Source organism: Ammospiza caudacuta, chromosome 2 (assembly GCF_027887145.1).
Source record: "Ammospiza caudacuta isolate bAmmCau1 chromosome 2, bAmmCau1.pri, whole genome shotgun sequence".
NCBI classification, from domain to species: domain Eukaryota; kingdom Metazoa; phylum Chordata; class Aves; order Passeriformes; family Passerellidae; genus Ammospiza; species Ammospiza caudacuta.
The window spans coordinates 58,347,373-58,372,669 of record NC_080594.1 but is presented as its reverse complement, the minus strand read 5'-3'; the positions used below and the strand labels follow the sequence as shown (position 1 = coordinate 58,372,669).

Here is a 25,297-nt window from a genome sequence, read left to right as displayed (position 1 = left end):
CTACTAGTTCAGTATATGCAGTAGCAAGACAAGAAATGAAATAGTTGTTCATGCAGCAGTTGTTGCTGTGCATAAAGCAGTGTAGATTTGTAAATAAGCATGCATTTAATGCTCCACCAGTAGCAAATTACTTCTCAGCTGCTTCTGTGCTTAGCAACTGAGAATTATCTCTCTGTTCATCTATATGTCCTCTTCCTTGCCTGGTCCCTGTTAATGTCCACAAGAATGGTGTAGTGAGTAGGCCTTAAATAAATCCTTTGGTTCATCCCACATGTTATTTTACCCCTTCTGAAGGCTGCTGCATCAAAGTTTTAAATAGTGCAGGAAATCTGATGATAGGCTAGTGAATTGTTTGTAGTGGTTCTGCAGGCTGAACCTTACCTGTTGTCTGAATGCAAGTTGTTTTTCTTGAGCTCTCATTAAGTCCTGAGTATATCTAGAAACTGGATGGAGTTGGAGGACAGTTACATCATCTGGGGCAGTTTTATGAGGATTAAGGCTGAAATTACAGTATGCATATACTTTGCTTTCAGTATTTTCAGTATGGAACAATATGTTGAAGAAGCTGTTGCTCACACTTGGAACAGTTAGCAGCAATTTCAAATCAGAAAATTGGAGACAAAGCTTGTAAAGTTATTCCAGTAGAGATGGTAGGTATTTGTAGCCAGAGGCAGGAAAAACATCCTCCCCTCCATGTTGCTAAGGGAGGTAGACCTGTTGATATAACTGATAAAGCCTTTTGGCAAGCTTGTGTTTGACTGTCCACTTTTATTATTCTGTCCTTGTCGGAATCAACCCTTCACAGGATTGTGTTCATTCTTTTTAGTTTTAGAAAGAGCAGTTTTACCTTTATACATTAATACTTTTTGCTATGCCTAACTTTTTAAGCTATTCATGCCATTTTAGTTGACTGAAATGACTCAGTCTCTTATCACTGTCATTGCTTGTCATTTCCAGACTTCCTTTCAACTTCCTTTTTAAATTTTTTTTTCTGGGAGGCAAGTTAAAAACATGTTCTGTAATGAGAAGATGAGAACTGGTACCTTCCCTTGCTATTGGAAACTTGCATGGCTCAACAACTCTGTATTTACTGTTAATGTTTAAGGACTGTCCATTCAGTTTTAATCCATCTGTTCTGTTTTTCTATTGAAGAGAAATGCTCTCTAATGCCAATTAAGATTTTAAGGTTGTTTTTCCAGTCCACTTATTAGTACCTTTTTCAGCAATATCCATCAGCAGAAGGTTTGTATGAAGTTAATTGGAAAAGATTTTTTCAATCAATCTTAATTGTATTTTATTTCTTTACAAATAACATCCAATGTTGGCCTCAAAGTATCGTTTGCTAACAGGACTAGATTGTCCCTTTTACAACACAGTATTTAATGCAAACTTCAGACTTCTACTTTTTTTTCAGACCTCTGAGACTTTCTTAAGACCCAAGTATTTTGCAAGTCTTTTTCAAAGGTCTAGGTAAATGTCTTCAAGAGGTCTTGAATGCAAGCTACTGGGATCTGCTGGTCTAAAGGCTCTGTCTGCACACACTTGAGGTCCTTGCATTGAATGTGATATGATTTATTTCCAAGATGTGTTAATTGAGCACTTCTGTTTGTCTTGACAACAACCTCTTGTCCATTTTAGCAGACTTCTCCTTCTGCCACACATTCTGTCTTTTCAAATGGGTGTCTTTCTTTGTCCTCACAGCAAAACAAGAAGGCACCTGCAGTGGGTGAACATGCCACTTCTTACTGTGTGACTGTATTATGTGCACTGGCTTGTATGGATTGCTGCCTCCCGACTGCTGATGGGGGAAAGGCTTTGATGAACATGTGGTATAGACCCACATTGGTGTGAAGTTTAAACCTTTAGTCTTTGAGACTAGTTCAGTGACATTGCAGAGAAATCTAATATTGTATTGTCAAGGAAACATTTTTTTTCCTAGATTGATTACACAGACTGACAGGTAGCACTTCTATTATTGTTGTAGAGGGTGTCAGGAATAACATTCTGCATAGTACCTCCTGTCAGGGTTTATCAGTGAGCAGTGCATTCTGTCTCCAGAATAAATCAAATGCTTGAATTCAGACATGGAATTTAGCTGTGTCCCAGTTAAGGCACTAAAGACTGGGTGCTGAAGGTGGAGTACTGACCTAAGCACTTGGGTAGCTGTGGGAACCTAATTTCATACAAATAAAAACATTTAACAGCTGTGCAGGGAATGGAAAGCTGCCTGGTGGAAGAGAACCCGGGGTGCTGGTCAACAGCAACTGAGCCAGAGTGTGCCCAGGTGGCCAAGAAGGCCAGTGGCATCCTGGCCTGGATCAGCAATGTGGACAGCAGGATAGGGCAGGGATTGTGCCCCTGTTGGCACTGCTGAGGGCACACCTCAGCCCTGTGTCCAGTTCTTGGTCCCTCACTACAAGGACTCTGAGGTGCTGGAGCAGAGAAGGGCAAGGAGCTGGGGAAGGGTCTGCTGAGAGAGTTGGGGGTGTTTAGTCTGGAGAAAAGGAGGCTCAGAGGAGACATTATCACCCTCTACAGCTGCCTAAAAGGAGGGTGGAGCCAGGTTGGGGTCAGTCCCTTCTCCCAGGTAACAGGTGATAGCACAAGAGGAAATGTCCTCAGGTTGCACCAGGAGAAGTTTAGGCTGGATAGTAGGAAAAAATTCTGTACGAGAGGCCTGTAGTGCTTTGTTAATGTGCAAGTCCTCTTGTACTGAGAGCACTGTATTACAGCTTTCACCCCACAGCAGAGCTACAACATCTACCCTCGAGGGGTAAGCAAGTGAAAGTAGCCCATTGGGTGGGATGAAGTTTTAGGCATGCTTTTGAGTAGTAAGCTGCACTGGTTAACCAAATATCTCTAGAGCTTGATACTGAAGTTAGGTCATTAAGCTGGCTTTATTCCATTATCACTCCTTCCATTTTTCCATTACCATCAGGTATTTTTTCATTTGAAGTTAATGCTGTAACTATTAAATGTCTCTGTTTATGAGTAGACAGTATATCTGAACTAGAAGTTTGTAGGGAGTTTCAGTAGCCAGATGATACCAAGACAAAACTTAGAAAAGCCTGGAATACTGCTGGCTGTCAGGCTGTATAACTCTAAAATTGTATTTACTTTTTTTTACCAGGCTACTGTAAGTACTGGCTGAGAGAAGCGACTCTGCTTTAGAAATACTGTACAAGCTTTTTCTCAGCCTAATCCTTATGTCTATATTTGATGTAAAGCACTGTTTCCAGATGCAAAATGGGATTGACTTGTGGGAATTCTGAATGTGCCATTCACCCCTAGTGAATTCTTTCCATCTGTCTTTCTGTTTTGTTAAGAAATATCAGTTTCTCAATTCTTGTTGATCTAATTCTTTTTTTATTTCAAGGGCTAAGTGTACTAGGTCTAGCTGGGATTGAGTTAAGACCACTATAGTAAACTAATGTAATTTAGTGATATTTTTTTAAACAAAATTAAATGCAATTTCAAAAGCAGCCTCTTAGACTTGCAGTACTTATTTCCAACATGGAAAAATGGTAATCTTCAGCTTTTTTGGTCTTAATTCTTCCATCCAGTCTTGATATAGCACTAAGATGTAAAATATCAAAAACATGTTCCTTGTGACTTGTTAATATAATTGAAAGGAATGCTTGGCTGAATCCTGCTTTCTGTAACTTGTTATGTGATATTCCTCAGTTAAAATGTATCACTGCTTTCATGGCCCTCTTGCCTCTGTGGCTTTTTTTCTTGTTATCAGGTTTCTTGTAACTTTTCAATGTGTGCAAGTGAGGGTTTTTTGTAGTATGGTTATGAAGATTACAATTGTGTGTGTGGGCATTATCTCTTCCCTTCCTCCCCAAGTTTTAGCTGCTGATTAAAGGGCCACTGGTTATCAAAGTGACACGGCTTTATTTCTGGATCTAATAAATTTTAAAATGATGATATGTCAGATCGTGCAGAATTAATAATATTTTATTATTATTTATTTATTTGTGCCTCACTAGGACATTTCCTAGTAATAAATTGTCCCTAAAGTATTTATCCATTATAATAGTAGGAAAAGTGGGTTGATTATTAAAAAAGAAAAGAAGTGTCCCTGTTAATATATCTTGGTTTTTTACCAGTCACATAAACAAGAACACTATACATGTAGGTTCTAAAGCAAATGGGGTTTTTCTTTTTCTTTTTTTTTAACTCGGTAGGCATTTTGTCAGCAGTGCCAGTTTGCTGAAGCCTTGGTTTGATACAAAGTTTAAAGATTGTTTTGTTAGCTCCAGGGTAGTGATCTATCTTCTTCTGAGGTTCAGCCGCTAGAGGGGGTGTAAACCACCCTCTCTATGTAACTGAGGCTTGTACCAGCTGACAAAAACTCGTCTTGAGCCTTGTGTGGTTGCTGCCTGTTGTGGAAACATACTTTGTTAAGGTATCTAATTTCATAATCTTCTGTTGTTGTTGTTGCTATTTCTAAAGTGAGACAAGGTTTAAAGATAATTATTCAGAAATATTGATATAGTTTAACCATCTGAGTAACTTTCCTTTGCAGGTGATCTTGTGAATTAGTGTACCATCAATGATGGCAGAACATCCACCGTTACTGGATACCACTTCAATTATAAGTAGTGAAATCCCTCTTCTGACTTCCCCTATTGTTAGTGGAGATGGAGCACAACAGGTAAGGAAACTTCAGTATATATTTTTTCCTTCCAACACATCAGTGACATGTTGACATTGTAAAAGATAGTAATCCTTCATCTGGAGTACATTTGTGCAGCTTTAGGCATACATGTGTGTTAGAGATTGAGGTGAAGGCAGAACTGGTGCAGAGATAAGATTTGTAAGAAGCATGAAGCAGAAAAACTGTGTTGTGGAAGGACTTCTTCATGGAAGAATGGGACCAAACAGCTGCCAAGTTGTCAAGCCATGATTGTGTTTTAGTTTGGAAGTTATATATTTATATTACTGCATGATCTTATTAAGGCAAATAAACCTTTTCCTATGGTAGAACATAGTAGCTGAGGCACAACATATGCTGATAACTGGTCTCCAGACTGATACTTGCCTACAATGGGTAGCTTGAATGGTGGGACTTGCTTTTTTTATATGTTGGTGTCTGCCTGGACACCTGTTGAATGTGTATTTTGCGATGGCTGTGCAACTATCTAGTGCATCAGCTGCTTCAACCAGATTTGTGTCACTTGCTCATGATGTACTTTGTCCCATCATCCAGATCTTTAAAGATTGTAGTCCTTGTCTGCCCCAGTGTCAGCCACTGCAGTGGGTGACCAGTGGATGGCTGCCTGCTCGACTTTGCACTGCTGATTACAGCATTTCAAGACTGGCATTTGGTCCAGTTTTCAGTCTACCTTGGTGCCTATGCTCTGTCCGTGCTTCATCAGTTTCTATGTTATTCAAAAGTGTCAAAAGCCTTGCTGAAGTCATGGTGAGCATTAGCTATGCTCTCCCCTCATCCATCAACCTAGTAATTTCACTCTGGAAGGCCATCCAGGGTTGTCTGGCATTATTTACCCTTTGTGAATCCATAGTGACTACCCCAAATCACCTTTTTGTCTTTAATGCATTTGGAAATGGCTTCTAGAAAGCTTTGTCCACTCATCTTCCCAGAGGTAAAGGTGATATTGACCAGTTTCTAGCTCCCTGGGTCCTCCTCCTTGCCCTTTTTGGAAGATTGCACTGGTGTTTGCTTTTTTCTAATCCTTGGGAACTTCCCCAGTTCACCATGACCTTTCAAACATAGTTGATACTGAGTTACTTGTTCTGCCCTCCATAAAGATAAGACTCTCAGGCTGTTCTGTCAAGCTTATGATGTAATCATGCAAGATTTTGAGTCATATGTGAGTTTAAAGTTCTTTTGGATAACCGTTTTCTTTAAAATGTTGTCTCTTTCTCCTGCCAAGGAAGATTAAAACTGGAAAAAAGCAAAGTATTTCTTCAAATAAATCAATCTGTGGGAGTTTGTGTTAATCTTCTAATGGAAAAAACAACATGTATGCTGTTGTTGTCCTTTTTCATTTAAAACAAAAGGCAGCTCATTACAACTACTGTCTAAAGTGGGACTGGTAGTAATCGTGTGTATTTTTAAAAAGAGAATTTTCACTGGGCATTGGTCATCAGTAAAGAAAGTAATTTTCTTTCCTAATCCCATTTCATGATAACTGGCAGTTATACACCACAATGTGTGTTTGATCAGTGGCAGGAAACTTCTGTGGAAACTCTTTTTGCATCTGGTGATTTAAAAGCCATCAGTAGGTAGAAAATACTTTATATATCTGAAATATGGGAAATCCAGAATGGCAGGGACTGTGTTGTGTGTCAAGGTTGCCCAGTTAAGACTTAAGCCACAGAAAGGTCAGGCAGCTGCTTATTTATTTAAAAGAGTCTTAAAATCATGTATGTTTGTTTTATATGGTACTTATGAAAGGGGTAGATACTGCATTTGAAAGCAAGATGTATTCACGTACAAAACACTGTAGTGTTGAGTCTTTTTTTTTTTAATGTTAAACTTGGATATTAGTTCATTGTATTCCTTTGTTTTCCCTTGAACTTTGAAACTATAAGAAGGAAGAGGACTTTTGCCTTTATGATGGAGTTACTAATTTTTCTGTAAGTCCTTTTACTTAGCTACAGTACACACATTTTATAGTGGTTACTTCCCTGGTGTATGAAAAGTACTTCTCCAGTTTATTTTGTAACAGCATTGGTGTTGGATTGCATAAAATATAACTTAACCTGTGGAGCTGACAAAATTTGTATTCATGCAATCAAAATTCAAAGCTGCATTGTCCATGTAAAGAAATGGATATTGTCTTCTGTGTTCATAGTGTATAAGTTGGTCTGTAGCTGAACTAATTAGTTTTAGTCAGTCCTGACTGAAAAGGTATTGAAAACCAGTAGAAAATTGGTTATTTAAGTATTTTGCTTCTGAAAACCAGTAGGAGATTCCTTATTTAACTACTTTGCTTCTATGATGGTATTTTCTATGTTAGACTAGCTAACTGTATACTAAACTTGAAAGATTTTATTCAGCTGTAAAACATCTGAGGATTTTTTTTAAATCAATTTACCCCTTTTTACATTTTACCAGAATTAACTCTTGTAATTATGGTGACTTAGGTTATTTTTACTGCATAACTGAGTTACCAGACAGATACAGACCATTCCGTACTTTTCTGGAACAGTTCATATCTTCAAGATAATCTATTTCAAATACTTGAAGTTCTGCTAGCAGTGTAAATGTGAAATAGCAGTACAAATATTTGAACATGTTAAGATGAAAGGTCATATGCTTCAGACAGCGGAAGTGTCTGATCAGGTTAAAGCTGTAACTTTCCACCATGTTTTAAAACAAAACAATCCACAAAGTTAGAGGAATGTGTGAGTGTTCAGTCAGAAAACATGGGAACCTTAAACTGTGTGGATGTTTGTATGTCACTCAGTGCTGTTGTGGGAGATGGCCTGGTTCCCTGTCCCACAGAACAAGGGACTACTGTTAGTTTCATAGGATAAAACCAGTGAAAAGAAAAGGCAGAGACCAAGCCTGCTGGCTCCTCCTCCCCTGTTAAGCACAGTACTGCTTGATTTTACACCTTCCTATCACTGTGTTCAGCATGAGGGGATAATGTACCTCTTATGTCTTGATGCTGAGTAAGGTTGTAGATGGAGAATGGAGAATGGAATAGGATCTATGATAGAAACCAAGTGGAAACTGGGAAGACATGGTATGAGGACAGAAATGCTTGAGAGTTTTTCACGTAAGAGTAGCTAGTACAGTGATGCTTTAGTGATTTTTGCTGAGGCTGGACAGGAAGGATGTGCTTGATTATGTGAGTCCTGATTTGGTGAAAGGAGAGGAAAATAAGAGGCAAGAGTTCAAACTACTTTAACACACTTATGTTAAATTGTTTTGGAAAGTTGCTACAGCACCCAGTGCTATTCCAAAACAAATCAGTAAATTGCTGACACAAGTGTGCTGCAGCCAAGGAGTTCTGGACCCTCACAGTACCTTCCCACTAAAGCTAGCAGTTGCAAAGTGAGACATTCCTGTATGACCTATGTGTCCTTTATTACCAGAAAATATAGATAGCACTCTCAAAGAGCTTATTAACCATTTGCTTTTCTCTGGGGAATGGGACATAGTGCTTGACCTTTAGCTGACTTTGTTTTTTGGCAAGGTATAGGGGTAAAGTAACACTTTTAGCTTGGGAGGTTGGATGCTTATCCTCCAAATTTTACTGAGAAATTTAGATGTTTTGGTGAGTTTTCCAAAAATCCCACTCTGTATGTCTATATGTGTTGTGTGTGTGTGTATTGTGTGTGGGTTAAAGTATGTATTTAACATCAAATCTACAAGTCAGTGTTCCTAAAACCAATTTCTTCTTTAAATATTTAAACGTCTGATATTGAAGTTGTTATTATTCACCTGTTGTCATAGGAGGATGCCTTCAGTCAGCAGAGAAATAGATGGCTATAAAACAAATTAGGTAATCCTCTTTTTTTGGCTTTCAAATTGTTTACATATGTGGCATTACAGCAAAATATAATGGTGAAGATGGTGTTGGGAAATATAAATCTAGACTAGATTGCTAAATGAGTTTCCTAGGTTTTTGTTCTGACACTTCTGCTTCTGAAAACCATATGGTACATTATCAAGTTCCAGCTTGCTTTGGTTTTGTCTTGCTGCTGAAAATCAAGCCTAGAACTGCAATATGTTTCATGATCTTTTTCCTCAACAAAAAAAAAAAATCCGTGTTAAAAGTTGTTTAACAACATATAATGTTATAACTGTTCTCACTTTCCATCACTTTCCATATTGTGCTCTTTTCCTTTCTTTTATCTGTGCTTTGATTTCACAGAACAGAGTATGGGCATGGCTGCTTCTGTCCTTTTGCCTTTTGTTTTGTTTTTTTTCTTTTGTACTTCCCCTTTGGCTCTCTTGAATTAGCAGATATGTATAATTTCTCATTTTGGAGGTTCATTGAAGTTTGTTTTAGTTGACAATTATTCTTCCATTGTTCAGTGACTTCATAGCACTGAAGCGCAGCAGAAGTGTGTTCAGTGGAACCATTGGAACTTTCAGGCATGCAATGCTTCAGTGCCAGCTTATGGAACCTCATTACCAAGCTGTATTTTTCCTCAGGATTGATTAGTACTTTTGTGTAGCAACCATTGCTGCAAAATACATTATCAAATGTCTATGAGACATTCCTTATACAGAAAAATCTTTTCCATGGAAGTTTTTAACTGCTTGTTGGCTATGATTTTAAAAAAGAAATCACAAAGAAAAGCTAAAAATATGTGAGTTTTGATGACTCAGGATTAGTAGAGACTTTCTCAATCTGACTTAATCATGTTTTTTAGTAAGGAAGGGTGAAGTTTTTCTTAGTTAAGTGTAAATTTTTTTTGTGCCTTAGAGATCAGATTTTTTTGCAATTTATTTAAACTGTATCCTTGATTGCAGGTGCATTGAAAACTTGCTTTAAACTTCCTAGAAGAAGGCAGAATCCTCAGCAGAAAGTGAGGATTCAAAATTCTTTGATGTGTAGTAATGTATGAATACTATGCTGCTTTTGTTGAGAAGAAAGCAGCAGCAGATTTATTGCACAATTTATACTACCATTCAGATATGTTTATTATAATATTTTCTGTTTGAAAATAAATGTAGAAACAAGAATGAAGGCTGTGTAGTTCATAGCCTTTTCTGTTTCTATTTGGTATGAACATTCGTGGAATGAAGCGCCCTCATAAAGCTTTTCAGTAATTGTCCTTTCTCTCTAAAATGTCTGTTTTCATGTGCATGATATGAATCCTAGATTAATTTTGGTCTCTGATACAGTGGATTCCTCCCAAGATACTTGAGGCATTCAGCCCCTGTTGAATTAAACTGTTCAGAAACTGACATTTGGGAGAATTGGATGACACATGAAAATTGAATTTGAAGTCAGTTAGTCACCGTACGTTGCTAATACAGTCAATGGGGAGAAATAAGCATGTCCAGAAGATGATGCCATTCATGGTGTACAAAAGTGACTAAAGATCTGTACTTTTTTGTTCTCTCTCTCTTTTTATGAGGTGAGAAGGTGCAAATTGCCTGGAGCTGTAAGCATTGAAGTAGCTTCATTTTTCTGTGCAGTCTGCTGCAAATGGGTCTGGTTGCTGGGTCTGTGTGCTCATCCATCAATAAGGTTTGGAAGGATATAGTTATGCCTGAATAGTGTCCAGGACCCAGGCATGTCCCCATCTCTCCCTTCCCCTGTGACATGGGACTCTTAATGCTGAGTAAGCCATGACCTGAATGGCAGACTCCAAGACCTGCAAAGTCATCCCAAGCGCTTGCCTATGTTCCTTCAAATCCATTCGTAAAATACGTGAGAATTACACTCTTGGCAAATAAGTTATCTGGGGTACACCCTCTGCTAGCTGAAACTTGTTTTTTCCCTAGGAAGCATTTCTTAACTGAGACAGTGGTCAAATGCTGGAACAGGCTTTCTAGAGTTGTATCCAAAGTCCCAAACCTGTCAGTATTTTAAGGGGCATTTGGACAATGCCCTTAACATCAGCTTGGTCAGCCCTCAATCAGTCAGGCAATTGGACTAGATTATCATCACAGGTCCCTTCCCACTTAAGAAGTCTGTCATATTCTATTTCCTAGAGATTGAGACTTTGCCATAAGTGGCTAAAATCTGTGAGCCCTATGTATGTTACAGAATTATTCACTTTATAGAGCATGCAGAATGACATTCTCTAGAAACAGACTCAGACTGTAGTTTACATTCTGTAGCAAAAAATGGCAGTTGGCTTTGTTTTTTCTCCCTCTTTTTGAAGTAGAGGATAAAATACATGGGAAAGGATTGGGGTTGTAGAGATTTCTTCCACCAAGTCCTTGGTCCATTACTGACTAAGTCATTCCAATCTGATCTAATTGAGATATAACTTTTAATTTCTCTTCCAGCTCAAGTTTGTATTGTCACACTGTTTTGATATACAGTGGTGCCTATATTTACACAAAACTGGGTATATAGGCTACTTTTTCATGGTAAAAAAGGTTTCTTTAGAAGTGATATTGGATTTTTTAACATTGGAATCTTTTTTAAGTTAATGCTGGTTTTAATAACTAGAAAACACTGTTCTTCCTTTGGTGCTTCCTTCTATACTGTATTTAGGGTAAAAAAAATAAACACATCCATCAGTCTTAAATGTTATGGATTTTTAACTTGCTATATCAGCAAACAGGATTCTGAGCTGTCAGAAGCAATGCTGGGAAATATAAAATTCTCTTCCAGTCCATAATACATTTGGGCTGTTGCAAATAGGCAGATTGATCAGGGAGGATGCCTTGAGAGGGCACTAGCCCCTGTGAAGTATTAGCTGAAACCTTAGTTAGCCATTGCTACCCATTTACTGTGCAGTGTGAGCTCTGTTTCTCATCCAGTTCTGCTTAACATCATGAAGCTGAATTCCTAGGGGCTCCAACCAGCAAATCATGAAATGAGAATGATCTGATTGAAGTATTACAGTTTTTATTTTTAGAGGTTGATGTGTCTAACCATGGACCGTGACCAGATGCCTCAGAAAGTTCCAGAGTTCAGTGACTGCCCTAACACTGCTTCCTTCTAATTCCCTGTAAACATGGATTAGCTTAAAACTTTGAAGCCTAAATGTTTGTCTATTGCATTATCCAGATTCCTTGAAACACTGCTGTTATCCTTATGTTTATACTTTTGCTGATTTAAAGATATAATAGTGGTATTATTTTAAGCAGCAAATTTTCTGTGTACTATCTGCTAACCACAGACTGTGGAAATGCTAATGAGGCAGATTGGGTTTGCTGTAAATGAGGCAAATAAAACTTTGCTTAGGCAAGCTGTGAGAATGTGAAAGAGAAGAGACAAAGAAGAAGCAAGTAGATCAGAATTGTAATTATTTCTTAATACTAAAGAATGAGACAGACACTGTGGAATGTTCACTGATTGGCACCGTAATATGTGGACACTAACAAGTCTTGAACATTTATCATTGATATTCAGTGCAGAACTTAACATTTATCTTTTACTGGTTCTTCTCAAAAAACTTTGTATTTTTACAAAACAAGGCTAGAAACCATTTTCATCTCCCCTTCTCAGTGGTCACCTTTTTTCACTGATCATCTTCTACGTGAAAAGAAGGAGGAGAAGAACAAGTACAGTAAGAATTTTAAAAACTTTTCATTAATAAATTGGTTTTATAGGAAAAAAAATCCCCAATTCTCGGATCTTTCCAACCTGCCTTTCTACAAAGAGCAACGAAAGTTTATTGACATCTGACAATATCTTGTAGCAATGGTTAAAGATTTAATGTTTACTGATTTTATTATCTGTCAGCTGCCTTTTAGAAAAATTATGCAGAATTACTTGATCTGTCCTCTGAAAATACAGGCCTTAGAAGCATGTCACTGGAAAGATGGCTTCTTTCACTCCCTTTTTCCCAAATATACAGCTACTGCCTGTGTAAGCTGAAATTGTTTGGATTGTATTTGCTTTTTTTCAAAATCCCAAGCACGTAAATTGCTATTGCAACATATTATGTAACAATTCTGTATGGCTTTCCTCCCTCATCCTGAAATCTGAGATTTGTTGATGCCCTTTACTGCCCATATCTTTACTCTTCTTCATGAAGAAAGTTTTGAACTCCATATCTAGAGCAGTTAGATCCTTATAGTCAGTAATAGCAGATGCTAGGGTAGAGAATTGTCTAGTCATAGGAAACCTGTAAAATGGAATTTGCTCAAAAAAATACAGTGGAAAATAGATTTACAACTTTGGTGTTTAAGAGTGTTGCTTCACGTTACTTGGACAAAGATCAAAGTCTATAGGGCACTTCTATAAATAATGATGGGAAGCCTATTTTTGTCTGTCATTGATCCTAAAACCAGAAGATCATTTAAATTAAAAAGAAATTCTAATATTTCCTAACAGATAACATGGAGATGTTGTGTGCTGAGTCTTCTATGAATTGGTGTGGTACAAAGCTTAATCTAAATTTTTCAAAATTCTGTATTGGTTAGTAGCCAATGTACATGTGGAGAGAGGAAGCTTTTATTAAGTTTAAAAGAAGATGGGAGGCAGAAAGATCTTTTGAAAGATGACTTCAAGAAAGAAGTACTTGGAAGTAACACTTCATGAAATTCATAAGCCTTTGGCAATTTAAAGCAATTTAAGGTACTGTTTTAATTTAGCTTTTATTACTGATGTCACAAGTTCCTATTTAATAATCATATACTCTCTGTAAGGCCTGTTACATCTTTTGCATTTTTTCATTTAATATGTTTTTTAAGTGATAGTGGGCTTGATTATGGAAAAGAGTAGTTCATAGCCTCATTAGCCTTGTTATGATATAAGCAGCAGATTTTGAACATACAGTCAATGGAAAAACAACTTGTGCTGTATTTGTAACTGACATCACCTTAGCTCGACCACAGATGTGATTCCATCTGGCAATTTCTGTGCTACTAATGAATAAAACCACTCAAGTCTTGCAGTATTTTTTTACCTAGTAGCATGTAGGAACTTATAAATACTGTTGGACAAGCCCTACAAATGAGAATTCTGGCATAGGTGAGGTGACAAAGGCACAAATACAGTAAGTTGGTGTGGGAGCCACAGCAGTGTTAATATCTTGAGTCTGCATCTAGTTTTCCTTGCTCACTGGACCACACTCTGTGGAGCCAACCTAGATGTAAAGATTTTCATTGTAACAAAAGATGGGTGGAAAAACATCTGCTTTGAAAACTAAAAGTATGTGGTTTTAATAATAAAATGGTACTGGATATGAATGACTGGTACTTTTTGCCTGGAAAGCTTTTACTTGGTAAATAATTTTATGCTGATCAAATGTTAGGAATAGGACTTGAAGTTAAAAGAAAGGAAAGTTACTTTATTTTAAATAGGCTAGGGCTTTGAGTCTTTTTACATAAAGATGTCTGTGTCTTTGTACACTTACTTATTACATTTGAAGGCATTAGATGTTAGTAATGTTAGAATTTTTTATACCTTAGATGACATTTAATCTGTAATCTCATGTTGTTGCATTCTGAATACCATGATGATTTCAAAGCAGTTTTCGATATCTTGTCTGCCTATGTGTTAGGACTTAAACCAATGGTTCACAAGTGGTATTTGAAGTAATTTCTCACAAGAAGAGAGAGATGTGTGTTTTTCTCTGTGTAACTGTCTCTCTTCAGGTGAGGGTGTGCCAGTGGTCCCCTGCTGTTGTTGGGATTAAAAACCACAGATGTGAGGTTTCCAGAAAACAATACTGGATGTTTTCAGTTTAGCTCTGAAGTGGAGACTAATAGAGGGAAACCATATTTGTCAGCTATCTGAAATGTCTTTAATATTAATATTTAATAAAAGGTATTTCTGTCTATAGTATTATTTAGGGCAGACCTATGTAAATTATATAGCAAACTTCAGAAACATACTTCTTTCTTTTCATGTCTCTTAGTAAATGCATGGTATAAAGTAGCACAGTGTTTGAGGGAGTGCATTAGAATCCAGTTGATTATTTCTTTGCTATTTCTTTTTATTCTTTTACAGAGTATTTTTTTCCTCTCTTCTTTCTGGCTTACTTGAGAAATGAAGTCATAAACTGTACCGCAGATTATAAAGTCAGAAGTTGGTTCATCCTGAGTTAGTATAGCCTATCTGGGAATCAGGAGGCTAAATTAAAAATGCAGTTATAAAACAGCATATATTTGGAAGCTTTGTTCTCTTAAACCCGAACCTTCTGTTGACTGACGTTAGATGATCCAGAAGCAGATGCTGCAGCAGCTATTTGTTGATTTAGTTGCTATGGTGACATGATACATTCATGTACAGCAGGAAGCTCACTGTACGTTGGCTAATTTGATAGGAAGGAAGGCTTGAGGTAGGTATTGCTGACTATATTGTTAATTGATCCTACCTTTCACATCCTGCCTCCACACGCTTGGCGGATGCACAGCTCTAGAGGAAGGTGAAGGGAGATCCTGCTGCGTGGCGTTCAGGTTTAGGTGCCCTGTTGACAGGAGGGGGGGCAGTGTTCCACACATCCCCGAAGATTACCTCAGTCCTGAGTGAATGGAACAGATTGGAGCAGCCGGAGTGGTGCCTGTTGAATCTTCCTTCATCCTTTGTCACTGTGCTAGCACCAGTTGAATGAGAGAAATAAAAGGATGCGAGCAACAGTAAGTCAAAGTGCTAAGGCTTTTGAAACGGGTTATGAGATAAAGCATGTCACTAATTAACATCTTGATTGCAACTATTAGTGGAGAAAAATGTAATTGTTCTGAATACGTGCACTAATGACAGAGCATAAATGTGGCTCTGCCTGGAAGTTGTGTCTTTTCTAGAAATACACCCTTTCATAATCTTGTTGCAGGCAGATTGTTAAAGATACAGTGTACATCTTACAAAGAGCTTGGCTGTACCACCCTCTTAACAGGTTTAGTGTTTTAAAATTTTTTGAAGTCAGAATGACGAAGAGTATAGCTACGATGTTTTCCTAAATTTGAAAAATATTCAAGAATTAATCTACCTTTGTCCTTTTGGGTAAAAATCTTCTCATGAGTACTGCTGAGCTAGTTTCAGTTGCAGTATTTTTAGACAAACCACTGCTTGCTGTCTTTTTTTTTTTCCTGTTGATTTGTTTTAGCAGTGCATTTAGAAATACGATTTTGGTGAAGTCTTTCCGTTATTTGTGATTGCTGACAATCTTTTGCTACTGACTCAGCATCTATAACCATATAATACTAAATATAGATGTTTTAAAATTAATAATAAACAAAATAAAAAAAAAAAGGACCAAACCCAAGCCTGAAACACTCTTCTATTTCCTAGTAAAACACCTCACAAAATAGTATTGTTTCTGCTAGTATAGAAATGGTTTGTGTTTCTATTATCTTTAAATCACGGTTTTAAATGTCCAAGCAAACATTTTGGAACACTTACCTCCTTGCTTTTTAGGAAGTTTGTTTGTAGAAAAAAACCCCAAAACTCCCCATAACCCCAAAAAACACACACATTCCCCCAAGCCTCTCCAGAATGAGGGAAAAACAGAACTCTGCTTTTTAGTAATATTGTTTTGCTCCAACTTGTAATCTTCCTTGGTGTACAGGAGCAGTCTCTTGCTATGTAGTTACATTTATGTGTGCTTTAACCACAGTTTGTAATGTAATATACTCTTACTTCTTCATGTTATATATATAATATTAATAATGACTAAAATTATTGTACCATGTTCTAGCTTCCCTTCCCCTTCCACTTTTTCCTTCACATCTTACTTCCCACATTTTTTGGTATTTTAACGTGTATGCCAGGCTAGGAATCGGCTTTGTTTCTAAAGGATTGCTTTGTTTGTTTGTTTGTTTGTTATGATATATTTAGTTTGTTATGATATATTAGCATTCTAGGTATATATGTTCAGAGGCTTTTTGCTTGGTTGGAAAATTTGTCCCAGTTTTCACTCATTCTGGAAAAATATGTAAATTCACAAAGCATACCTAACTTATTTTAGAGGAAGATACAAAGTAACTCTTTCAGTTCCTTCCCCCTTCAGAGTGAGGTGGTGGGTGGCTGGGGAGAGAGAAGCATTCAAAATGCACTTTTACACTGAAATTCAGTCTGGTTCCTTTAGTTTTCTTGCCTTTGTGGCTGTAGACAGTGCTAACCTATGGAGAGAACAGTTCTCATGTGGGCTTATCCCACAACTTCACACATGACACAAATGTTTAATGTATCTTGGTTTCTTTAGTCTCAGTCAGGATTTTAAAAAGTAACCTTTTTTTTTTTCCCCTTCAGGAAGCTGATAGTCCTTGGTACTGGAGGATGGGTTTGAGAGCCAAGATATTCTGGAGACAGAACAAGCTTGATTATTTATTTCCTTTATTGCAGATACAAAAACCTTTCTCCCATATCCCAGTAACTCTAAATTCTAGTTTCCGTTTTTCAGCTAACACTTAGCTGTTTTGCAATAAACCTATAATTATTAGGAAAGCTAATTTTTTTAATGATGTTTTACATTCAGTAGCTAATAGCTTCTTTTACTGATAGAGAATCTTTTAATGCTTTAAAAGCATTTATTTTGACAAGACAGATTGTTACGTGCTAGGAAGGATTTGAAAATTTGGCTGTAAATACCAAATTTGCAAATAAAGTTTTATTGTATCTGACTTGATTCGCTTGATATTTGTGCTGGCTTAGAAGAATCAGAAACTGTTTCAGTCAGTCCTGTCCTGTCAGAAATACAGGTATTATTTGAACATAGGCTCTAAAATGTGTAATATTTAAGATCATAATGATTTGGTAAGGGTAAGTTAAACTCTCTTCCATAAACCATACTCAAATCTGATCTGCAGAAAATTCTCCAAATCAGGAAATCCTCATAACTGTATAGAGCAGTGTGAAGGAGAAGGTTAACACATGTCTTAATTCTGGATTTGTTTTGTTTTGTGTCTCTGTAAAAGAGTACCTAGTATACTTCTAAACACAATCAATTTTTTGGGGATGTTGAGTTATTTTGTTGTGGATTTTTTCTGGGTTTTGGTGGTTTTGGTTTTTTTTTTTACTTTGACCTAAATTCAAATTTTTAGAACCTAAACAATAAACTTAGAGTATTATTAATATTTTGAATATGTAGATTTTTTTATCAAATAAAATTTCTTTTGCCTTATAGGTCCACTGCATGTATGTAATTGATAGAAATGACAAAATAATTTTGAGGCACTAGTTTTTGATTGGCTGTATGGCATGTGTTTATTTGGGGAGGAAACTTTGCTCTTTAGCCTTTTAAATTTATTTGAGACCTGCTTTTGCACATATAAGGGTGAGCAAAAGAGAAATGTGTCAAACTTGCTGTGAGATTTTTGAAGTTAGCTTTTAGAGCTCTTTGATTTATTTTATTATTTACTTATCAGATTTTTTTTTCTTCCACGGGGACAGAAATAGTTTGGACTTCTAATTGTATTTACTGTTTCTTCTATGGAAAGATGTTGCCTTAAAACAGTGAAGATGTTAATGCTTAGGGATTAGTCCTAATCTGTTTTTGTTTTTCTGCTCTGCAAGTCTTTCACCTCATCTAGGGTGCTTTTCAGAATTAATCCAATTTTAATATTAGTATTTCACAATAATGTCCATAGGTTTATGTTTCCATCTTTCTTACTAACCACCTGACAGAGACCAATTACTAATTGTGCAGGGCTATTTATACTTAGTCACTTTTTTTTCCACTGAAAGTAGCAGGAAAGCTTTTTCCTTCATGTTGCAATGTAAATACATATTAGTGACGGTGCCACAAGTCTAATGCTGCCTTTCTTTTCTGTCAGGCTGAAATTATTTTGAAACCTTTCAGTCTCCTGGTACATCACTACTACTATTTTAGGAGGGAGGATGGACGTTCAAGTAGAGAAGCCTGTAGAAGTGTGTATCTTACAGAATGAAGGGTTGGTTTTAATCGTTATTTCAGTGGAGGTAATGGGCTTTTGGGCCTTAATTATTGTGCAAACAAACATATCCAAAACAAGATTAGCTAACTCTGTAGTTTAAATTCCATTCTGCCCTCACTGTGCTCCAGTGAAGAAATAAGTTAACCGTGTATTCATCCAGCATGAGCAAAATCTTAGGGTGCTTATGAAAGTATTCTGTATACCTAGTGACAAAGATTAGTACGATAGAAATCAGCTGTGTTTTGTATTGTTGCTTTTTTGCTTTTGAAAGACACTGCCATGACCATATTGGCAGAGTGAAATACCTCGAAGGATCTTATTTTGGCTTCTGCAGCCTCTGCTTCTTGCTGATAAAAATTACTTCTAGACCTTTATGGAGGTAAGTGTTAACATTTGGCCTTAAGTTCTTCCTTTCTTTGGAGCAACCTGCTGAGTCAAGGTGGCTGCAGCTCTGCCTCGCACAGCTTTCTCTTCCACCTTTTGTTGCTTGCATTCTTTCAGGGCTTTCTTTATGACTCCAGCCATTTTTATCAAATTCATTTCTTTTGTGTTAGAAACAAGCTGAGGACTTGAAAAAAGACATTAAACTCCTTTCCTGCTTCAGTCTGCAGAAACATCCTGTATTTTCTCTTGCAGACAGTGAAGAGTTTTACTCAATAAAAATAAGTAACATTGATCATTCTTCTCTTTGAACATTTGTACTTCCATTGATTCTTTAGATGCAAGATCTAAATACTTTCTATCCTGCTCACACTGATGTAGTAATAAATCCTATATGAGATATTAAGATATAATAATTTAAAAATAATTATATCTGTTAATGGTAGTATGTGCAAGTCAGTGTATATATCTCTGAAGGATGTGATTATACTACTTGAGTTGCAACAAAATTATATTCAATTTGGAATTCTTTAGGGAGAGAATTATTGTATTCTAAAAATCTATTTGCCACATCTGCCAAGCTCAAATTGTGATTTAAGGTGAAGAATAGATTTTCAAAACCACTCTAGAGTGCGTCCCTTATGTAGTCCTTCAAAAAGGCATAATATTGTAGTGCTTCTTCAGGATACTGACTGTAATTGTTTACATATTAGTACTTTAAATGTGCTCTGAATGTTCATCTAGACTGAGACTGTTGTGAAGCAAGTCAATTTTAGTAAATCTTTTCTTGCAAACTGCCTGGTAAGAGTGATCTCAGGAACAGTTTTCAGATCTTTTATGGACCTGTGTTATGCTCAGGACTACTATAGCATGTTCATTATTGCAGGTGACTGTTCCAGCATCTGGGAATGTTCCCAAATACTGCTTACTTTGCTAATGTGAATGTGGCTTTAGGTATTACTGATGTGGTCAAGACAATGTAGCAGTTCTCCCAGGAGAGATCAGGAATATTAAAGCTCCTTGGTTTGCAGACTAGGTACAAGGAGATGGGAAATGCCAAGACTTTAAAAATACTGAAGGAGCTGGATGAAATTTATTCAGAACTGATTTTCAGCAAATCCCATAGCAGAGAAGCTAGGGAATATGTAATTAGTAGGAGATGGTTTTAAAATGTCTAGAAAGTTCCTGAAATTTTCTTACTGCCTTAGGAGGTTGTGGAGGCAATTCAAATTGTAAGTAAAGTCAAAGAGTTTAGGCAAACATAAGGACAGTAGGAGAGATGGACTGCAGAAAGTGGCCTGGCTCTCACACTCTTCTTGAACAGCTTCTCAGTTGGTATATTAGAGTCAAAGTGCTTGACTAGATGGGCTGCTGACCCAGACCATCAGGTCATTTCCTATGTTCTTGCTTGGCTTCAGCTTCTGCTTGAGTTCAAACAGCAGTTTCAGGAAATACACACTGAGCTTTCTAATACATGGCATTATTAGTTTTGTTAGAAGGCTTTTTTTTTTTAGGAGGTCTGTGCCAAACTGGGCAATTAAACTACTACAAAGCTTACTATGTTGTTCATTTGGCTTGGATTTATTTTCTAAAGTAGCCTATATAGAAAAATATTAAGTACCATTGAAAAGCGTGAAATTTCACTTCTAAAACTAACAGTTTTGACAACTGATGTTTCAGGTATTTCAAACTTCAGCCATTCAGTGGCCACTTTTTTATTTATGCAAGAACTGCTTTTAACATAAGTGTGTATCTGCACTCTTGTATTGTCAACTTGTATGCTAATCCCTGGAAAGAGATTTTGTATTGTTTTTCATCAGGAACTGTATTGAGATCATGTGGATCATCATTAAACAACTGTTTAAAGGAAACAATTTATAGGCACAGTGGAAATGACATAGAACTAGTTGACCTAATACTCATATTTCTTAATGGCAATGACTTAACATGATTTGAGACAAAAATACATTGTCAAAATTCTGATCGCATTCAGAAATTGCACTTGTAAATTTTATTAGTTTCCATTGTAGTTGGTTGTGCTTTAAAAGTGCCTGTATGATTCTAGAATTTGTATCAAGGGTTCAGTATCCTAAGTTCACATTATTTTGTTAAGATTGTGAAGTTCTCAATTAGTGTTTTGTTGATTTAGTAAGAGAAATAGCCCTTGAAAAGTGCCCATGCTAAAGGTGCCTCCCACTGAGACTGACTCATCACAAATGAGGTTTTTTATCTGAGTATCATAGTTACCTTAGAGGAGCAGGCAAAGGGTAGAATGCATGTCAGCCTTTGGGTAGCAGAACTTTGGGTGCTGTGAGTAAAGCAACAGAATTTGTCACAAAAAGATTGAGGGACAGGAAGAAAGGCTGGACCATCAGATTTCTACGAAGCTTTTCTCTTAGTTCAAGCTAATTTGAATGTTTTGCCCAGAAGAGGAAGGAGGTCAAGATCCAGAATATTCAGTTTTCAGAAGTACTGATGCCAGGGTGCATGAAATAACATGTTGGCAGATGGGGTGTGCAAGCCTGCACAAGGGCACCTCAGACAAGATGAAAGAGCTATAAATAAGCAACTCATAGATTTCTTTTTCTCTATCTTTTTTTCTTTTTTTTTTACCTAGAACATGATGCTATGTAAAATCCATGTTACATTTGCTTTAGATAAATTTTCTTGCATCCTTGATTATGTGCTGCAGACTTCAATTAGATAAGGGGGAATTCCTGTGAGTGACTGTCAGTCTTTTGTACTATCTCTTCTGACCAGAAAGTTACCAATCTCTCCATGCATAACTTTAATTTTTCTTACTTCAAATCATGTCTGCTGAGGTGCAGAGTGTCAGAAATTCCCTTCTCAAAGCTGTGATCACTCCATGGGGTTGAACTGTGATAAGGTTGGTCCAAAGACCCCTTTTGGTCATACACTGCCCCAACACAAAGACTGTTCATGCCTGCAGTTCTTGAAACTTCTGAAATTTCAACCTTGATTCAGAATCTCTTTTGGCACACCTGACAGGATACAAATCCTACCTTGTAACAGTTGTAAAATAAAAATGTGAATGCACTACATAAAAGCAAGGCTGAAAGCGGGAGTCGGTGAAATACAATCAGGCATCAAGTAAGCTAATTGTCCATTGACAAAAGACATTCTGTTTCCTGTTTCTGGGAACTGAGATCCAATTAAATTGCATGAAGTTGGTGAGTCTCCCACCCTTTGGGCTGGCAGTTGGATGTCATCAGAGATGTGAAAATCTGATGGCATCCTGAGTGTCAGAATGGTGCTGGACGCCATCAATTGACCTGTTGCTGCTGCTGGGCAGTGCCTGTCTCACTGTTGGACCATGGCTGCCATGCTGAGCCTTTAGCTTCTCAGAGCAGCTGTGAAGTGAGCAACAAAGATTTTTTTTCTCCTCTCACACAGGAGAAGCTGATTTAACACAGGACCAGGAGGCACAGGGCCCACTTGCTGCAGTTGGGCCAGTGTGTGTGTTCCCATGCTCAAATCCTCTCTGCCAGCTGGACCTCAGGTTTGGATGGCCTGCAGCAAGAGGTCTGGGGGAGGAAAGCCAGCAAGTTCCTAGAGCAGCATTATTACCCAGATTACCAACCTCAGGCACTCACACAGGGTAAATAGGGACAACTGGGAATACAGTCAGCCCACATTCCCTGTTATTTTAAAAGCAGGAACCAAGGGCCAGGCATCACCATAAAGCATTTCTGCTTCTCACAGTTCATGTGATGGCAACCAGGAATATTGAGCTGGGTATGGTACAGATTGACATGTCAGCTGTAGCCAGAATGGCTCCTCCCAGGAGTTTGGGCCAACTCAAAATCAGCCAAAAGAGATGGGCAAATGTAGCTCTCCAGCCCACACATAACAGATGGAGAGACACTCTCATGTACCATGAAGCTTTTAGGTACTTTTATTCCAGTCTAAACGTCAAGCTAAAATTTTCAATTGTAGCAGAGGGAAGAGTATATCAATGAAATATGTCTTGAAAAAGTTGTGCCTGCTTGGGGAGTCCAAAAAAGAAAATGTAAGAACACATCTATTCGTATTTCTCTTCTTCATCACATTCTGAAGGTGATGATAGCCATTTGTTAAAATGCTACATTCAAACACTTCAAAATAAACTCTGGCAATACAGTATTTTCTGAAGTCCTTTAGGTCTTCTTTGAAATTCATTACTAAAATCATCTTGTTTAGATTATATTATGAATGCTAACTGAATTTTACATTGAGCCACACTTCAGAAGATCTGGAAGATGTAATAGCTTGATAAAAATGTAAATATTGATACAGTTCATTATTTTTTCTCAAACAGCCAAAGCTTCTAGAAAAAACATGTGAAACAAGATAGTATTTTTAAATTGCTTGCTCAAAGCTGAGCTAATCAGTGTTGACTAACACAGCCCAAGCTTGAAAATGTGAATGTCTGTCATATCTCATCAATATGTTAGTGTTAGAACTTGCCATCTTTTCTTTAATTTGTGAAATTGCTCCACCAGAAAGGGAGGAATTAATATGATTTCTGCTATTTTCTTATCCTTTCCTTTTCCTCTGGTATTCCTAAAATGAGTAACACTCAAGTTTCTGGTTCTGGGGAGTTTTGGTTGGTTGGTTGGTTGTGTTTTTGTAAACATGAAAGATTTTATTTTCTTTTAGCAATTTAACAAAGTAAATTTTTGGCCATAATACTCAGGAGTTGTGTTTCTAAAGATTTCTTTCCTACTGATTTGTAGAGGGAGGAGGACATAGGCTCTATTTAGATGTGTGCAAGCAAGACTGAAGAACATTCTGTCCAGAAAGGAAATTATAAAGCACACCTGCTTTTCTACTTTTTAAAGTTTTTTTTTTCTCCTTTGTTCATAATTTTAGCGAGGTTTTTCATGTTAACAAACTTCTTTTCCTCACAGAAGGGCAGGTTTCAAATAAAAGTACAGAAATCTAAAATGGTGACAGACTTCTGCTTTGGTACAAACTTTCTTTGTTTATTTTGGCTGCTGTGTGCTTTGGTATCATTTCTGCATTGCTTGGGTTTACAAAATTGGGATAACCAGCTTTCCACAAATAAAATTATACATACTGTTTCATGCTGGGCATCTGGTACACTTACTTTGTCATGACTTCTGATTTTTTTATCATTAATGAATGTACAAATATGCTTGGGTCATATGAAGAGGGACATGACACACTATTTTCCTCGTGTTGAAAACTGTTTGTCAAGTGGTTGATGTCAAGCTCTGGGAATTCTAGGTCTCCTTCTGAAAGTTTACGTAATGGTTTGATTAATGTTGAAGTTAATACAATTTGTTGAAATAATTTAAGCTGTACAAATAGCTTTTTAATTATACCAAGCAGTTGAGAAAATAAAATTTGTACAGGTACTGTTTTACTTAGTTGTTATTCTCTCCTTCATTCTTTGAAAAATGTTTGTTTAAAAATGTCTATGCTTGTTCTTGCTCTTATCTATTTCTCTGTGGGATGAAGACAGCAAGAAGTGTGAAGTGAAAAATAATGTATTTACTAACCAGAAAAAAATATTGCTTTTTTTTCCAGTAAAACTTTTTTTTTTCTTTTGCACATACAAAACTTCTGTAACATATTCCTGTGTAATGGTTGTAAACACTCTTTTATTTTTAAGGTTATTCTTGTGCAAGTTAATCCAGGGGAAGCATTTACAATAAGAAGAGAAGATGGACAGTTTCAGTGCATTACAGGTAAAGTTGATAAATTTATTTTCATATTTTCTGAGTCTGAGTCAGGGTTAATAAAAGGCAATTTGTGGTGAAAGTAAAAGAAGGACAGAATTTATTTTAAATACAAGAGCTGTTTAAAGACCTAAAAGATTATGTGCTAAGGATCATTGGGATTTAGCTTTTACTACCATAAACCAAGTACTTTTTCTTATGTTATATTAGATGAAATTAAATTTCGTGGGGAAGAAAAGGGAGGAAAATTTTCAGATTGCAAAGCAAGCTCAGAAAGGCTGTTGTAGCAACTTTTGACTAAGCTCCTTTATATCCCAGACTTCAAATTAAAAGCTTAAACTGTTAATATGGCTTGAGTTTAGGTTTTTTTATTCTTTGCTATCATGTGGATGTTGTTTCCCTGTCAGTTATCCCACCCAGTTTCTCATTATCTCTAGGAGCCAAATTGCATTATTTCTGAGTTCTAGCAAGTGCAGCTTCAAAATACAAATGTTTCATTTTACCATAGCATCCCCTTATGCAATGGTCAGTTTGGATGTTGTTTTCTATTCTGAATGACCAGAACTACCAGTTAAGTGTATCCAGAAGGTACTGTGAGAAATGAGCAATCAGCTATTGCTGCTGCACAGAACACCATTTTACTCTCATGTAAGAGAGTATCCACATATTCAGCTATGGGGTCACATTTTTCATTGTCATCATCTGGGCCAGTGAATCCTACCTTTTTTTTTTTTTCCCTCTGGATGATGGC

The 25,297-nt window shown here is 36.9% G+C and overlaps 1 protein-coding gene across 3 annotated transcripts in view; it reads left to right on the top strand.

The window, feature by feature from the left end:
* FNDC3A (fibronectin type III domain containing 3A) overlaps nucleotides 1-25,297 on the top strand; it is a 111,058-nt gene that overhangs the window by 12,458 nt on the left and 73,303 nt on the right. For all 3 annotated transcript variants that reach the window (XM_058800542.1, XM_058800541.1, XM_058800543.1), the window contains exons 2-3: nucleotides 4,532-4,660; nucleotides 24,480-24,555. In XM_058800542.1, coding sequence (XP_058656525.1) covers nucleotides 4,559-4,660; nucleotides 24,480-24,555 — 178 coding nt within the window. In that variant the 5' untranslated portion in view covers nucleotides 4,532-4,558. The remainder of the gene's footprint in view (nucleotides 1-4,531; nucleotides 4,661-24,479; nucleotides 24,556-25,297) is intronic.